The sequence below is a fragment of the Coregonus lavaretus genome, assembly GCF_964263955.1.
Source record: "Coregonus lavaretus genome assembly, chromosome: 23".
Taxonomy (NCBI): domain Eukaryota; kingdom Metazoa; phylum Chordata; class Actinopteri; order Salmoniformes; family Salmonidae; genus Coregonus; species Coregonus lavaretus.
The window spans coordinates 1065117-1082016 of record NC_140010.1 but is presented as its reverse complement, the minus strand read 5'-3'; the positions used below and the strand labels follow the sequence as shown (position 1 = coordinate 1082016).

At 46.7% G+C, this 16900-nt stretch overlaps 3 protein-coding genes across 3 annotated transcripts; all 3 read left to right on the top strand.

Moving 5' to 3' along the window:
* Positions 1-2479: 2479 nt before the first annotated feature.
* LOC311098634 (peroxisomal trans-2-enoyl-CoA reductase-like) lies at positions 2480-6837 on the top strand. Its single transcript, XM_084139165.1, has 8 exons — positions 2480-2879; positions 3261-3394; positions 3493-3658; positions 3798-3879; positions 5543-5639; positions 5806-5916; positions 6066-6177; positions 6256-6837. Exons 1-8 carry the CDS (start codon positions 2768-2770, stop codon positions 6336-6338), a joined length of 897 nt encoding a protein of 298 aa, XP_083995291.1. The 5' UTR covers positions 2480-2767; the 3' UTR covers positions 6339-6837.
* A 933-nt stretch (positions 6838-7770) lies between these two features.
* LOC311098632 (peroxisomal trans-2-enoyl-CoA reductase-like) lies at positions 7771-12124 on the top strand. The gene is made up of 8 exons (XM_084139163.1): positions 7771-8170; positions 8552-8685; positions 8784-8949; positions 9085-9166; positions 10830-10926; positions 11093-11203; positions 11353-11464; positions 11543-12124. Exons 1-8 carry the CDS (start codon positions 8059-8061, stop codon positions 11623-11625), a joined length of 897 nt encoding a protein of 298 aa, XP_083995289.1. The 5' UTR covers positions 7771-8058; the 3' UTR covers positions 11626-12124.
* A 1451-nt stretch (positions 12125-13575) lies between these two features.
* Positions 13576-15828, top strand: ndufb3 (NADH:ubiquinone oxidoreductase subunit B3). Its single transcript, XM_084188020.1, has 3 exons — positions 13576-13656; positions 14095-14226; positions 15565-15828. The coding sequence occupies exons 2-3, from the start codon at positions 14096-14098 to the stop codon at positions 15713-15715; spliced, it is 282 nt and encodes a 93-aa protein (XP_084044146.1). The 5' UTR covers positions 13576-13656; position 14095; the 3' UTR covers positions 15716-15828.
* Positions 15829-16900: the final 1072 nt, after the last annotated feature.

Genomic DNA, 16900 nt, shown 5'->3' with positions numbered 1-16900 from the left:
GATTAACAAGCTGTTAAATCTGATCCTAATGAATACAGTGGAAACATTCCTGAAAAATGGTAAAACACTTTAATTGTGAGGCTAAATATAAGGGCTGGACATGAAGGTAAAGTGTGATAAATTGATGGGGTCTTGGGACTGATGGTTACAGCGCATTCGGAAAGTATTCAGACCCCTTGACCTTTTCCACATTTTGTTAAATTACAGCCTTATTCTAACATGGATTAAAAATAATCTACCCAATACCCCATAATGACAAAGCAAAAACTGGTTAGAAATTTTGGCACATTTATTAAACTGAAATATCACATTTACATAAGTATTCAGACCCTTTAAATCAAATCAAATTTTATTGGTCACATGCGCCGAATACAACAGGTGCAGACATCACAGTGAAATGCTTACTTACAGCCCTTAACCAACAGTGCATTTATTTTTAACAAAAAATAAAACAAAAAGTGTTGAGAAAAAAAAGAGCAGAAGTAAAATAAAATAACAGTAGGGAGGCTATATATACAGGGGGGTACCGGTGCAGAGTCAATGTGCGGGGGCACCGGCTAGTTGAGGTAATATGTACATGTGGGTAGAGTTAAAGTGACTATGCATAAATAATTAACAGAGTAGCAGCAGCGTAAAAAAGGATGGGGTGGGGGGGGCAGTGCAAATAGTCCGGGTAGCCATGATTAGCTGTTCAGGAGTCTTATGGCTTGGGGGTAGAAGCTGTTGAGAAGTCTTTTGGACCTAGACTTGGCACTCCGGTACCGCTTGCCGTGCGGTAGCAGGGAGAACAGTCTATGACTAGGGTGGCTGGAGTCTTTGACAATTTTGAGGGTCTTTGTTGAACCACCTTTGACAGCGATTACAGCCTCGAGTTTTAATAATATGCCATTTAGCAGACGCTTTTATCCAAAGCGACTTAGTCATGCGTGCATACATTTGTTTTACGTATGGGTGGTCCCGGGGATCGAACCCACTACCCTGACATTACAAGCGCCGTGCTCTACCAGTTGAGCTACAGAGGACCAAATACAGGCAAGTTTCTCCCATTCTTCTCTGCAGATCTTCTCGAGCTCTGTCAGGATGGATGGGGAGCGTCGCTGCACAACTATTTTCAGGTCTCCAGAGATGTTCGATCAGGTTCAAGTCCGAGCTCTGCCGAAGTCACTCCTGCGTTGTCTTCGCTGTGTGCTTAAGGTCGTTGTCCTGTTGGAAGGTGAGCCTTCACCCCAGTCTGAGGTCCTGAGCGCTCTGGAGCAGGTTTTCATCAAGGATCTCTCTGTACTTTGCTCCGTTCATCTTTCCCTCGATCCTGACTAGTCACCCAGTCCCTGCAGCTGAAAAACATCCCCACAGCATGATGCTGCCACCACCATGCTTCACCGTAGGGATGGTGCCAGGTTTCCTCCAGACGTGACGCTTGGCTTTCAGGCCAAATAGTGCAATCTTGGTTTCATCAGACCAGAGAATCTTGTTTCTCATGGTCTGAGAGTCTTTAGTTGCCTTTTGGCAAACTCCAAGCGTGCTGTCATGTGCCTTTTACTGAGGAGTGGCTTCCGTCTGGCCACTACCATAAAGGCCTGATTGGTGGAGTGCTGCAGAGATGGTTGTCCTTCTGGAAGGTTCTCCCATCTCCACAGAGGAAGTCTGGAGTTCTGTCAGAGTGACCATCGGGTTCTTGGTCACCTCCCTGACCAAGACACTACTTCCCTGATTGCTCAGTTTGGCCGGGTGGCCAGCTCTAGGAAGAGTCTTGGTGGTTCCAAACTTCTTCCATTTAAGAATGATTGAGTCCACTGTGTTCTTGGGGACCTTCAATGCTGCAGACATTTTTTGGTACCCGTCCCCAGATCTGTGCCTCGACACAATCCTGTCTCAGCGCTCTAGGGACAATTCCTTCAACCTCATGGCTTGGTTTTTGTTCTGACGTGGACTGTCAACTGTGGGACCTTATATAGACAGGTGTGTGCCTTTCCAAATCATGTCCAATCAATTGAATTTACCACAGGTGGACTCCAATCAAGTTGTAGAAACATCAAGGATGATCATTGGAAACAGGATGCACCTGAGCTCGATTTCGAGTCTCATAGCAAAGGGTCTGTGTACTTGTGTAAATAAGTTATTTGTTTTTGCTATTTAATTTTTTTTCCAAACTTTCCTAAAACTGTTTTCGCTTTGTCAGTATGGGGTATTGTGTGTAAATTGATGAGGATTTAAAAATATATATATCCATTTTAGAATAAGGCTGTAACAAAATGTGGGAAAAAGTCAAGTGGTCTGAATACTTTCCGAATGTTGTGCAAAGAGGGTTGGAGTAAATGTTCACTGACTGGTTCTCAGGGGTCTGATCTGCAAAGAGGGTTGGAGTAAATGTTCACTGACTGGTTCTCAGGGGTCTGATCTGCATAGAGGGTTGGAGTAAATGCTCAGACATTTCTAGATTAATGTGCAACACTGAACACATGCTGCTCTCAACCATAGTTCAATGTGCTAGGTTGGTGCTGCTTGGCTTGTGCACTCAACTCCGTAGACAGTGGATTACCCATTCGTTTTGAGGCACAAGGAAAGCCTAAAGGCTGTATTGTAGGTAGTTTACAACTGCAGTAAAGGATACTTCTCACAACACTTAGAGACAATGTTGTAGGATCTATCATAGGGGGTGTGTTGTAACTGAAGGACTTCAGTTGGCTTTAACACCCGCTGAATCCAGGAGAGGTTCGCCCGAAAATACGACAGATCACGTGACCAGCACCGAGTAGCAAGAAGAAACATGGCCGTCTCCAGTGTGTTCAAAGCGGGGCTGTTCAACCACAAAGTGGCGGTGGTAACGGGAGGAGGCACCGGCATCGGCAAAGCCATCTCCAACGAGCTGCTGCAGCTGGGTAGGTGGTGTGTTGTGTTCAGACGTATCGCTTACTCTGTGTGTGCGCGTTTAGACACCGGCAGAGTCTCTAGCTAGGTTATAGCAGCACTGAGTGAACTTTACCCTAGATACACTGATCTCTGTTCAAAAGGCAATATTAAATTGGCATGGCGTTTTAGTAGCTACTACATGTGTGAATACCATTTGGCAGTAAAGGTTAGTACTCACACGATATATAATATTGGGGGGGTCCGTAATAAATACAAATATTCACGTTTTGTTTACAAATCTAGCTGAGAGGTTTCTGAAGGTGTAGTTGGGTGTATTTCTGTACTCAACTCCAAGGTACATGATCACTATGGCCAAATGTGGGGGTCCTCTGTCTGTGTCTGTGTCTCAGGCTGTAACGTGGTGATCTCCAGTAGGAAGGTGGAGCGGTTGGAGGCTGCAGCTGAGGAGCTGAGGCTGAGGATACCTCCGTCTAGCCCTGCCTCCGTCACCCCTATAGCCTGTAACATACGCAACGAGGAGGAGGTCGGTCTACACACACTCATCCTGTAACTTCCACGTTGAGGAAGGGGCACACACACTAACCTGCGGTGTGTCAAAGTAAACCTTTTCTGTGTATGTAGGTGAAGTCTCTGGTCTTGTCAGTGTTGCAGCAGTATGGCCGTATAGACTACCTGGTAAATAACGGCGGAGGCCAGTTCAGCAGCCCAGCAGAACACACCTCATCTAAGGGATGGAAGGCTGTCATAGACACCAACCTCACTGGAACCTTCCACTGCTGCAAGGAAGGTAGGAGTGTGTGTGTGTGTGTGTGTGTGTGTGTGTGTGTGTGTGTGTGTGTGTGTGTGTGTGTGTGTGTGTGTGTGTGTGTGTGTGTGTGTGTGTAACGTGATGTGTGTGTGTAATGTGATGTGTGTTTTTTTCCTAGTGTATGCTGCATGGATGAAGGAGAATGGAGGAGTGATCGTCAACATCATCGCTGATATGTGGAAAGGCTTCCCAGGCATGGCGTGAGTCTCTCTCTCTCCCACACACACAATGACCTATCTCTATTTCTCTCTGACTCACACTCTGACAATAATTAATCTGATAAGAGACACTACCTACCTACCACCAACTCTACCTACCTACCACCAACTCTACCTACCTACCACCAACTCCCTACCTACCTACCACCAACTCTACCTACCACCAACTCTACACACTACCTACCTACCACCAACTCTACCTACCTACCTACCACCAACTCTACACACTACCTACCTACCACCAACTCTACACACTACCTACCACCAACTCTACCTACCACCAACTCTACACACTACCTACCTACCACCAACTCTACACACTACCTACCTACCACCAACTCTACCTACCACCAACTCTACCTACCTACCACCAACTCTACACACTAACTACCTACCACCAACTCTACCTACCTACCTACCACCAACTCTACACACTACCTACCTACCACCAACTCTACCTACCACCAACTCCCTACCTACCACCAACTCTACCTACCACCAACTCTACCTACCACCAACTCTACACACTACCTACCTACCACCAACTCCCTACCTACCACCAACTCCCTACCTACCACCAACTCCCTACCTACCTACCTACCTACCACCAACTCTACACACTACCTACCTACCACCAACTCCCTACCTACCTACCTACCACCAACTCTACCTACCTAGCACCAACTCTACCTACCACCAACTCCCTACCTACCTACCTACCTACCTAGCACCAACTCAACCTACCACCAACTCCCTACCTACCTACCTACCTACCACCAACTCTACCTACCTACCTACCACCAACTCTACCTACCTACCACCAACTCTACCTACCTACCTACCACCAACTCTACCTACCTACCACCAACTCTACCTACCTACCACCAACTCTACCTACCACCAACTCTACCTACCTACCACCAACTCTACCTACCTACCACCAACTCCCTACCTACCTACCTACCACCAACTCTACCTACCACCAACTCCCTACCTACCTACCACCAACTCTACATACCTACCTACCACCAACTCCCTACCTACCTACCACCAACTCTACCTACCTACCACCAACTCCCTACCTACCTACCTACCACCAACTCTACCTACCACCAACTCCCTACCTACCTACCACCAACACTACCTACCTACCACCAACTCCCTACCTACCTACCACCAACACTACCTACCTACCACCAACTCCCTACCTACCTACCACCAACTCTACCTACCACCAACTCCCTACCTACCTACCACCAACTCTACCTACCTACCTACCACCAACTCTACCTACCTACCACCAACTCTACCTACCTACCACCAACTCTACCTACCTACCACCAACTCTACCTACCTACCACCAACTCTACCTACCTACCACCAACTCTACCTACCTACCACCAACTCCCTACCTACCTACCACCAACTCTACCTACCTACCACCAACTCCCTACCTACCTACCACCAACTCTACCTACCTACCACCAACTCCCTACCTACCTACCACCAACTCTACCTACCTACCACCAACACTACCTACCTACCTAACACCAACTCTACCTACCTACTACCAACTCTACACACTACCTACCTTACTGAGGGGACCTTGCCCTCACACCCTGACGTCTGCATTGTCTCTGGCCAGTCATACCGGAGCAGCGCGGGCCGCTGTAGATAACTTAACTAAGACTCTGGCCATCGAATGGGCCGTGTCTGGAGTCAGAGTCAACGCCATAGCACCGGTACGTACGTGTGTGTGTGTGTTCACGGTGTGCATGAATTGTAATTGAGCTGTTCCCAAATCTCTCAAAACCTTAACTTAAGCTCAGTGGGCTAACAGTCTTATGGCACCTAGCCACAGAAGACCCTGGGTTTAAAGCCAGTCAGTCACTCTGTCTCCGCTTCCAGGGCACCATCATCTCCAAGACAGCTGTTGAGAACTATAAGGAGTTTGGACCAACACTGTTTAAGATGTCTATTCCCTTCAGCCCTGCTAAAAGACTGGGGGTCCCAGAGGAGGTACACACACATCATTTATGTACATACGGCATGCACACAGAGTGCTTCAGACCGCTTTGAGACTGACGGTCTCGCTCCCTCTTTGAGACTGACGGTCTCGCTCCCTCTTTGAGACTGACGGTCCCTCCCCTCTCCCTCTCTGTGTGTAGATCTCTCCAGCAGTGTGTTTCCTCCTGTCTCCTGCCGCCTCCTACATCTCTGGAGCCACTCTGAGGGTGGACGCTGGACAGAGTCTTTACCACTCTATGTGGGAAATACCAGGTAGGTACACACACACTGTTACTTACTTGTACAATTATACACGAGTGCATAACCTACCTCTCACGTGCGCGCGTGTAGATCACAGTGCGTGGCCTGCAGCCCCAGAGGGAGAGAATCTGGACACTCTGAAAGAGCTGCTAAAACCCAAGGCTAAGCTCTAACTATCACTATGGAAACAAGGTCATCGCTACGGAGACCAACCCAGCACCGCGGAGACCAGCCCATGGCAACGGACGGACGGGTGTATGATTGTAGACAGACAGTAGATGTTTGGAGAACTGTTTTTGAGAACGCTGATCAGAATGCTATCAATATAAATCAATATGAATTCATGGAAGGGTTGGTGTCGATATAGAGGCTGAACTCTGTATATCTGTCAGCTCTCGTCCTATCAGCCTTACCCTATGTCACCCTGTGTCACCCTGTGTCACCCTGTGTGATCCTGTATCAGTCAATCACCCTGTATCAGTCTGTATCTCATGTACTGTACATAATTGTAGATAATTAAGATATTATTAACATGGTAATAGGCCTATGTGACATAATTCTCCTGATTATTGGCTGTTATTAGTGTTTCAATAATGTTGAATATGAACCATCATGTTGTCACTGTCTTATAAAGAAACATAACACTCTTTACAATAAACACCCTTTACATTGCACTATGACTTCTCCCTCAGATCTGACCATGTGGTCTATGGTTCTGACTAGGGATGTAATGATTCACCAATACGCATCAGTCCCCGATTCAAATGGTTTAAAATATAAGTGGATCAGTCCGCGGACTTATCCGATCCAAATGTAGCATGCATTGGTCAGAAAATAGCCGGTTTACATTTTTTTGGGGTTGCCCATATTACTTTCTACCTTCCGAAAATACCTCATATTTTCTGACAACTGAACAGCTCTTCTTCATGTAACTGTTGACTGTCATTGATCTGCATGTGATGTTACATGCCTAACAACCCCAGGCAATATCAGTAGTCTAGTCAAACTGCGCACAGGTTCACGTTCTCACCAACGCTTGGTACGTGGCCTGTTCCTGGTCTTTCACATCTGCCCCAGTGGAGGCTGCGAGGGGATGACGCCTCATAATAATGGCTGGAAAAGAGCTACTGGAATGCAACCGATGTGTTTTGATGGATTGGATACCTTTCCACTGATTCCGCTCCAGCCATTACCACGAGCCTGTCCCCCCCATTTAAGGTGGCACCAACCTCCTGTGCTCTGCACCTTCAGCATACACACGCTAAAATGGCTTGCGTGATACGAGGCTTTATTAGTTGAGTAAAGACCAGTGTATTGTGTGTAAATTGATGAGGATTTAAAAATATATATATCCATTTTAGAATAAGGCTGTAACAAAATGTGGGAAAAAGTCAAGTGGTCTGAATACTTTCCGAATGTTGTGCAAAGAGGGTTGGAGTAAATGTTCACTGACTGGTTCTCAGGGGTCTGATCTGCAAAGAGGGTTGGAGTAAATGTTCACTGACTGGTTCTCAGGGGTCTGATCTGCATAGAGGGTTGGAGTAAATGCTCAGACATTTCTAGATTAATGTGCAACACTGAACACATGCTGCTCTCAACCATAGTTCAATGTGCTAGGTTGGTGCTGCTTGGCTTGTGCACTCAACTCCGTAGACAGTGGATTACCCATTCGTTTTGAGGCACAAGGAAAGCCTAAAGGCTGTATTGTAGGTAGTTTACAACTGCAGTAAAGGATACTTCTCACAACACTTAGAGACAATGTTGTAGGATCTATCATAGGGGGTGTGTTGTAACTGAAGGACTTCAGTTGGCTTTAACACCCGCTGAATCCAGGAGAGGTTCGCCCGAAAATACGACAGATCACGTGACCAGCACCGAGTAGCAAGAAGAAACATGGCCGTCTCCAGTGTGTTCAAAGCGGGGCTGTTCAACCACAAAGTGGCGGTGGTAACGGGAGGAGGCACCGGCATCGGCAAAGCCATCTCCAACGAGCTGCTGCAGCTGGGTAGGTGGTGTGTTGTGTTCAGACGTATCGCTTACTCTGTGTGTGCGCGTTTAGACACCGGCAGAGTCTCTAGCTAGGTTATAGCAGCACTGAGTGAACTTTACCCTAGATACACTGATCTCTGTTCAAAAGGCAATATTAAATTGGCATGGCGTTTTAGTAGCTACTACATGTGTGAATACCATTTGGCAGTAAAGGTTAGTACTCACACGATATATAATATTGGGGGGGTCCGTAATAAATACAAATATTCACGTTTTGTTTACAAATCTAGCTGAGAGGTTTCTGAAGGTGTAGTTGGGTGTATTTCTGTACTCAACTCCAAGGTACATGATCACTATGGCCAAATGTGGGGGTCCTCTGTCTGTGTCTGTGTCTCAGGCTGTAACGTGGTGATCTCCAGTAGGAAGGTGGAGCGGTTGGAGGCTGCAGCTGAGGAGCTGAGGCTGAGGATACCTCCGTCTAGCCCTGCCTCCGTCACCCCTATAGCCTGTAACATACGCAACGAGGAGGAGGTCGGTCTACACACACTCATCCTGTAACTTCCACGTTGAGGAAGGGGCACACACACTAACCTGCGGTGTGTCAAAGTAAACCTTTTCTGTGTATGTAGGTGAAGTCTCTGGTCTTGTCAGTGTTGCAGCAGTATGGCCGTATAGACTACCTGGTAAATAACGGCGGAGGCCAGTTCAGCAGCCCAGCAGAACACACCTCATCTAAGGGATGGAAGGCTGTCATAGACACCAACCTCACTGGAACCTTCCACTGCTGCAAGGAAGGTAGGAGTGTGTGTGTGTGTGTGTGTGTGTGTGTGTGTGTGTGTGTGTGTGTGTGTGTGTGTGTGTGTGTGTGTGTGTGTGTGTGTGTGTGTAACGTGATGTGTGTGTGTAATGTGATGTGTGTTTTTTTCCTAGTGTATGCTGCATGGATGAAGGAGAATGGAGGAGTGATCGTCAACATCATCGCTGATATGTGGAAAGGCTTCCCAGGCATGGCGTGAGTCTCTCTCTCTCCCACACACACAATGACCTATCTCTATTTCTCTCTGACTCACACTCTGACAATAATTAATCTGATAAGAGACACTACCTACCTACCACCAACTCTACCTACCTACCACCAACTCTACCTACCTACCACCAACTCCCTACCTACCTACCACCAACTCTACCTACCACCAACTCTACACACTACCTACCTACCACCAACTCTACCTACCTACCTACCACCAACTCTACACACTACCTACCTACCACCAACTCTACACACTACCTACCACCAACTCTACCTACCACCAACTCTACACACTACCTACCTACCACCAACTCTACACACTACCTACCTACCACCAACTCTACCTACCACCAACTCTACCTACCTACCACCAACTCTACACACTAACTACCTACCACCAACTCTACCTACCTACCTACCACCAACTCTACACACTACCTACCTACCACCAACTCTACCTACCACCAACTCCCTACCTACCACCAACTCTACCTACCACCAACTCTACCTACCACCAACTCTACACACTACCTACCTACCACCAACTCCCTACCTACCACCAACTCCCTACCTACCACCAACTCCCTACCTACCTACCTACCTACCACCAACTCTACACACTACCTACCTACCACCAACTCCCTACCTACCTACCTACCACCAACTCTACCTACCTAGCACCAACTCTACCTACCACCAACTCCCTACCTACCTACCTACCTACCTAGCACCAACTCAACCTACCACCAACTCCCTACCTACCTACCTACCTACCACCAACTCTACCTACCTACCTACCACCAACTCTACCTACCTACCACCAACTCTACCTACCTACCTACCACCAACTCTACCTACCTACCACCAACTCTACCTACCTACCACCAACTCTACCTACCACCAACTCTACCTACCTACCACCAACTCTACCTACCTACCACCAACTCCCTACCTACCTACCTACCACCAACTCTACCTACCACCAACTCCCTACCTACCTACCACCAACTCTACATACCTACCTACCACCAACTCCCTACCTACCTACCACCAACTCTACCTACCTACCACCAACTCCCTACCTACCTACCTACCACCAACTCTACCTACCACCAACTCCCTACCTACCTACCACCAACACTACCTACCTACCACCAACTCCCTACCTACCTACCACCAACACTACCTACCTACCACCAACTCCCTACCTACCTACCACCAACTCTACCTACCACCAACTCCCTACCTACCTACCACCAACTCTACCTACCTACCTACCACCAACTCTACCTACCTACCACCAACTCTACCTACCTACCACCAACTCTACCTACCTACCACCAACTCTACCTACCTACCACCAACTCTACCTACCTACCACCAACTCTACCTACCTACCACCAACTCCCTACCTACCTACCACCAACTCTACCTACCTACCACCAACTCCCTACCTACCTACCACCAACTCTACCTACCTACCACCAACTCCCTACCTACCTACCACCAACTCTACCTACCTACCACCAACACTACCTACCTACCTAACACCAACTCTACCTACCTACTACCAACTCTACACACTACCTACCTTACTGAGGGGACCTTGCCCTCACACCCTGACGTCTGCATTGTCTCTGGCCAGTCATACCGGAGCAGCGCGGGCCGCTGTAGATAACTTAACTAAGACTCTGGCCATCGAATGGGCCGTGTCTGGAGTCAGAGTCAACGCCATAGCACCGGTACGTACGTGTGTGTGTGTGTTCACGGTGTGCATGAATTGTAATTGAGCTGTTCCCAAATCTCTCAAAACCTTAACTTAAGCTCAGTGGGCTAACAGTCTTATGGCACCTAGCCACAGAAGACCCTGGGTTTAAAGCCAGTCAGTCACTCTGTCTCCGCTTCCAGGGCACCATCATCTCCAAGACAGCTGTTGAGAACTATAAGGAGTTTGGACCAACACTGTTTAAGATGTCTATTCCCTTCAGCCCTGCTAAAAGACTGGGGGTCCCAGAGGAGGTACACACACATCATTTATGTACATACGGCATGCACACAGAGTGCTTCAGACCGCTTTGAGACTGACGGTCTCGCTCCCTCTTTGAGACTGACGGTCTCGCTCCCTCTTTGAGACTGACGGTCCCTCCCCTCTCCCTCTCTGTGTGTAGATCTCTCCAGCAGTGTGTTTCCTCCTGTCTCCTGCCGCCTCCTACATCTCTGGAGCCACTCTGAGGGTGGACGCTGGACAGAGTCTTTACCACTCTATGTGGGAAATACCAGGTAGGTACACACACACTGTTACTTACTTGTACAATTATACACGAGTGCATAACCTACCTCTCACGTGCGCGCGTGTAGATCACAGTGCGTGGCCTGCAGCCCCAGAGGGAGAGAATCTGGACACTCTGAAAGAGCTGCTAAAACCCAAGGCTAAGCTCTAACTATCACTATGGAAACAAGGTCATCGCTACGGAGACCAACCCAGCACCGCGGAGACCAGCCCATGGCAACGGACGGACGGGTGTATGATTGTAGACAGACAGTAGATGTTTGGAGAACTGTTTTTGAGAACGCTGATCAGAATGCTATCAATATAAATCAATATGAATTCATGGAAGGGTTGGTGTCGATATAGAGGCTGAACTCTGTATATCTGTCAGCTCTCGTCCTATCAGCCTTACCCTATGTCACCCTGTGTCACCCTGTGTCACCCTGTGTGATCCTGTATCAGTCAATCACCCTGTATCAGTCTGTATCTCATGTACTGTACATAATTGTAGATAATTAAGATATTATTAACATGGTAATAGGCCTATGTGACATAATTCTCCTGATTATTGGCTGTTATTAGTGTTTCAATAATGTTGAATATGAACCATCATGTTGTCACTGTCTTATAAAGAAACATAACACTCTTTACAATAAACACCCTTTACATTGCACTATGACTTCTCCCTCAGATCTGACCATGTGGTCTATGGTTCTGACTAGGGATGTAATGATTCACCAATACGCATCAGTCCCCGATTCAAATGGTTTAAAATATAAGTGGATCAGTCCGCGGACTTATCCGATCCAAATGTAGCATGCATTGGTCAGAAAATAGCCGGTTTACATTTTTTTGGGGTTGCCCATATTACTTTCTACCTTCCGAAAATACCTCATATTTTCTGACAACTGAACAGCTCTTCTTCATGTAACTGTTGACTGTCATTGATCTGCATGTGATGTTACATGCCTAACAACCCCAGGCAATATCAGTAGTCTAGTCAAACTGCGCACAGGTTCACGTTCTCACCAACGCTTGGTACGTGGCCTGTTCCTGGTCTTTCACATCTGCCCCAGTGGAGGCTGCGAGGGGATGACGCCTCATAATAATGGCTGGAAAAGAGCTACTGGAATGCAACCGATGTGTTTTGATGGATTGGATACCTTTCCACTGATTCCGCTCCAGCCATTACCACGAGCCTGTCCCCCCCATTTAAGGTGGCACCAACCTCCTGTGCTCTGCACCTTCAGCATACACACGCTAAAATGGCTTGCGTGATACGAGGCTTTATTAGTTGAGTAAAGACCAGTGTAATTTGCTAGGTTATTGTTATCTATGCACTGTGTTTTACCGGAATAAAAGCAGGCCTAAACTACCTGAGACAACTCATCTGGCTGAACGGGGTTTACAATAGATTTTATTTGGAAAGTTCAGGTTCACCATCAGCAATAGTTTTGGTAGTTTTGCTTTGAACAATCAGTGTATATGGTCATTTTTAAATATACAGGGTAAAGTTGATAATTTCATAACGTGGACACAATCACTTTAGCGAGCCACACTGCATGGCCGAAGAGAATAACTCCATAAAAATGTCCGGAACGATCAAAACCATTCGTTTTTGAGATGGGGGTGGAATCCCAAAGTTGTGATATATATTCATTGGCTATGTCATAGCTAACTTGTTAACGATACATATTGATCCATTACCAACTCAAACAATTCATCTGCAAAAAATGACAAGTTAATTAGTGGGTGATGGTGATTTCAGAACCATAGTAGGGGGCCAAAAAACAGGCTATATTGATAGTGGAGACATACATATTACACATACATCACACAGCCATTTCAGAGAGGCCCATCTCATGAGTTCCATCAACGGCAGATTTTAATTTAGAATGGAGAATGAGTGTGTTTATACAACAGCTGTTAATGCATCGATTCGTTCTCTAATCAAACTCAATTGCACCGAATCGTTTCAAACTAAAATGTATCGTTCCTGTATCGTATCGTCTTGAAAGGGAAAGATGCACATCCCTAGTTATGTCCAGACTATGGTTCTGACCTACAAATACACTGGATTGTTTGCGCTCCGACAAAGTCTGAGACGAACTAGGTTTGGTCTCTTTAGTGTACCGTAGCAGTGCCGTACATCAGGTGCAATTGTCGTAGTGTTTCATCCACAACAGAGGTCACAAACAGACAGGTACTGCTGTTACGTGTTTATACTATTAGAAATATATGAAATAAGACCTAAGTGTTTGATATATAAATGTGTTGTGCTACTGAAGACTGAGATGATATTGTTTTATGGTTAAATATGTGTCATTGCTGCTTCCCGAGGTCCACTGCTGACGTTAAATAACAGGCTAACTAGCTAGTTAGCGCCCTAGTCGGCAAGCTGTGCTAGTTAGCTAGCTAACTACAGTACAATCCAAGAGTATCTGATCATGTAAACCTAACATCTCTGGTTCTATCAAAGATTCTTACAGTCTGTGGTGTGTCCTATATGCTTTCATGAACTAACGTTAGCAGCTTGCTATAGCATGGCTATAAACTTGTCAAGATCAGTTAGCTAGTTAGTTAGATTAGCTAACTTAGAGAGCTAGTTCCACAACTCAAAACCCATGATGCTGTGTGTTAGGATGGGAGGAGACCACGGCCACGGTAGTAAACTGAGCCTGCCAGACTTCAAGCTGTGGAAGGTAGAGGGAACACCTCTGGAGTTCACCCAGCAGAGACTGGCAACCAGAGGACTGAAGGACCCATGGGCACGGTGAGAGAGGGGTAGATCTTTACAGTAAAGATGTGTACATGTACAGTGCCTTCGGAAAGTATTCAGACCCCTCGACCTTTTCGACATTTTGTTAAGTTACAGCCTTATTCTAAAATTGAATTTAATTTTAATTTTTTATCCGAAGCAATCTATACACAATACCCCATAATGACAGCGTTTTTAGAAAAAAAAACAAATACCTTATTTACATAAATATTCAGACCCTTTGCTATGAGACTCAAAATTCAGCTCAGGTGCATCCTGTTTCCATTGATCATCCTTGAGATGTTTCTACAACTTGACTGGAGTCCACCTGTGGTAAATTCAATTGATTGGACATGATTTGGAAAGGCACACACCTGTCTATATAAGGTCCCACAGTTGACAGTGCATGTCAGAGCAAAAACCAAGCCATGAGGTCGAAGGGATTGTCGGTAGAGCTCAGAGACAGGATTGTGTTGAGGCACAGATCTGGGGAAGGGTACCAAAAAATCAGGACTTTATGGTAGTGGCCAGACGGAAGCCACTCTTCAGTAAAAGGCACATGACAGCCCGCTTGGAGTTTTTCAAAAGGCACCTAAAAGACTCTCAGACCATGAGAAACAAGATTCTCTGGTCTGATGAAACCAAGATAGACCTCTTTGGCCTGAATGCCAAGCGTCACGTCTGGAGGAAACCTGGCACCATCCCTACGGTGAAGCATGGTGGTGGCAGCATCATGATGTGGGGAAGTTTTTCAGCGGCAGGGACTGGGAGACTAGTCAGGATCGAGGGAAAGATGAACAGAGAAAAGGACCTCAGACTGGTTTACCTTCCAACAGGACAACGACCCTAAGCACACAGCCAAGACAATGCAGGAGTGGCTTTGGGACAAGTCTCATTATCCTTGAGTGGCCCAGCCAGAGCCCAGACTTGAACCTGATCGAACATCTCTGGAGAGACCTGAAAATAGCTGTGCAGCGACGCTCCCCATCCAACCTGACAGAGCTTGAGAGGATCTACAGAGAAGAATGGGAGAAACTCCCCAAATACAGGTGTGCCAAGCTTGTAGCGTCATACTCAAGGCTGTAATCGCTGCCAAAGGTGCTTCAACAAAGTACTGAGTAAAGGGTCTGAATACTTATGTAATATTAAAGTGTGTTATTTTTAATAAATGTGCAAAATGTTCTAAAAACCTGTTTTTTGCATTGTCATTATGGGGTATTGTGTGTAGATTGATGGGGGGGGGGGAAAGATTTAATACATTTTAGAATAAGACTGTAACAATGTGGAAAAAGTCAAGGGGTCTGTATATGTGAGTGATACTGATGTTTCTCTCCATTTATTTCTCTTCCACAGTAACGAGGCGTGGAGGTACATGGGAGGATTCAGTCGTCCTGTATCCCTGGGAGACGTGATGTTGAGGGGCTTTAAATGGGGCTTCGCTGCCTTCGCTGTGGCTCTGACCGTAGAGTACGCTCTCTTCCCCCCTAAGAAGTCTGACCACTGAGACTAACCCTGACCTCTGACCCCGGAACACTTCAGAACAGACTACCCTGAACCGGATCAGACCGGAATGCTAATGTTTTTTTCTGTATAATAAATGTGATTTCATCCGTTTAATTGCTGGTTGTATTGGTGTGGTTGCTAATAGTTACTGTCTCTGACACTGAAACAGGCACATGACCAGGGTTGCCATGTCTGCAGTTTCTGTAAATTAGGCTACTTTGAAAACGATGTTGCGGGTGAAAATGTATTTGTTGCAGGTTTTTGGGCTACTTCTAAATTGCATCGCGGTCGCCATCTATTCATTTTACTGTGACCTGCTGCTGACTGTGAGGCAGGCTGTTGCTGAGTGAAGGGAGGGGGTGTTGAGAGAGGACTGCTTCTGGGAGGGGGTGTTGAGAGAGGACTGCTTCTGGGAGGGGGTGTTGAGAGAGGACTGCTTCTGGGAGGGGGTGTTGAGAGAGGACTGCTTCTGGGAGGGGGTGTTGAGAGAGGACTGCTTCTGGGAGGGGGTGTTGAGAGAGGACTGCTTCTGGGAGGGGGTGTTGAGAGAGGACTGCTTCTGGGAGGGGGTGTTGAGAGAGGACTGCTTCTGGGAGGGGGTGTTGAGAGAGGACTGCTTCTGGGAGGGGGTGTTGAGAGAGGACTGCTTCTGGGAGGGGGTGTTGAGAGAGGACTGCTTCTGGGTCACCTGACTGAGGGGACAAGTGATGTGAGAACAACATAAATAACGGCACTAGCTAGCTAGGTAATATGGAGCTAGCTAGGTAATATGGAGCTAGCTAGGTAATATGGAGCTAGCTAGGTAATATGGAGCTAGCTAGGTAATATGGAGCTAGCTAGGTAATATGGAGACACCTATTGGATAAATGCTAGGTAATATGGAGCTAGCTAGGTAATATGGAGATCCGGCAATTCCTCTTGCTGCAAATTTATTTTGGGGGGTTAGTTTTCAGGCCTTGTGGGTTGGTTTTGAGTGGTCATTGCTAAAGGACTAAAATGTAAATGCCATTTTAAGCTAGACCTGGCAATCCTGCATGACCACAGTTCAGCTTTCACCATCTTTATTTCCTTAACACAGCTGGGGTCATTAATGCACAGTCCAGAGCAAAATGTTTCGCAACCCAAATTCGGCTAGGGTCCCTCCCCATTTTAGACCGTTTGGTTCCGTTCAGTTCCCTTATTCTCA

Coding starts and splice junctions, on each gene's coding strand:
- LOC311098634 (XM_084139165.1), top strand. CDS start 2,768: ATGGCCGTCTCCAGTGTGTTCAAAGCGGGGCTGTTCAACCACAAAGTG. Junction 3,659..3,797: donor CTTCCACTGCTGCAAGGAAG/GTAGGAGTGTGT, acceptor TTTTTTTCCTAG/TGTATGCTGCATGGATGAAG. Junction 5,640..5,805: donor GAGTCAACGCCATAGCACCG/GTACGTACGTGT, acceptor CTCCGCTTCCAG/GGCACCATCATCTCCAAGAC.
- LOC311098632 (XM_084139163.1), top strand. CDS start 8,059: ATGGCCGTCTCCAGTGTGTTCAAAGCGGGGCTGTTCAACCACAAAGTG. Junction 8,950..9,084: donor CTTCCACTGCTGCAAGGAAG/GTAGGAGTGTGT, acceptor TTTTTTTCCTAG/TGTATGCTGCATGGATGAAG. Junction 10,927..11,092: donor GAGTCAACGCCATAGCACCG/GTACGTACGTGT, acceptor CTCCGCTTCCAG/GGCACCATCATCTCCAAGAC.
- ndufb3 (XM_084188020.1), top strand. CDS start 14,096: ATGGGAGGAGACCACGGCCACGGTAGTAAACTGAGCCTGCCAGACTTC. Junction 14,227..15,564: donor CTGAAGGACCCATGGGCACG/GTGAGAGAGGGG, acceptor TCTCTTCCACAG/TAACGAGGCGTGGAGGTACA.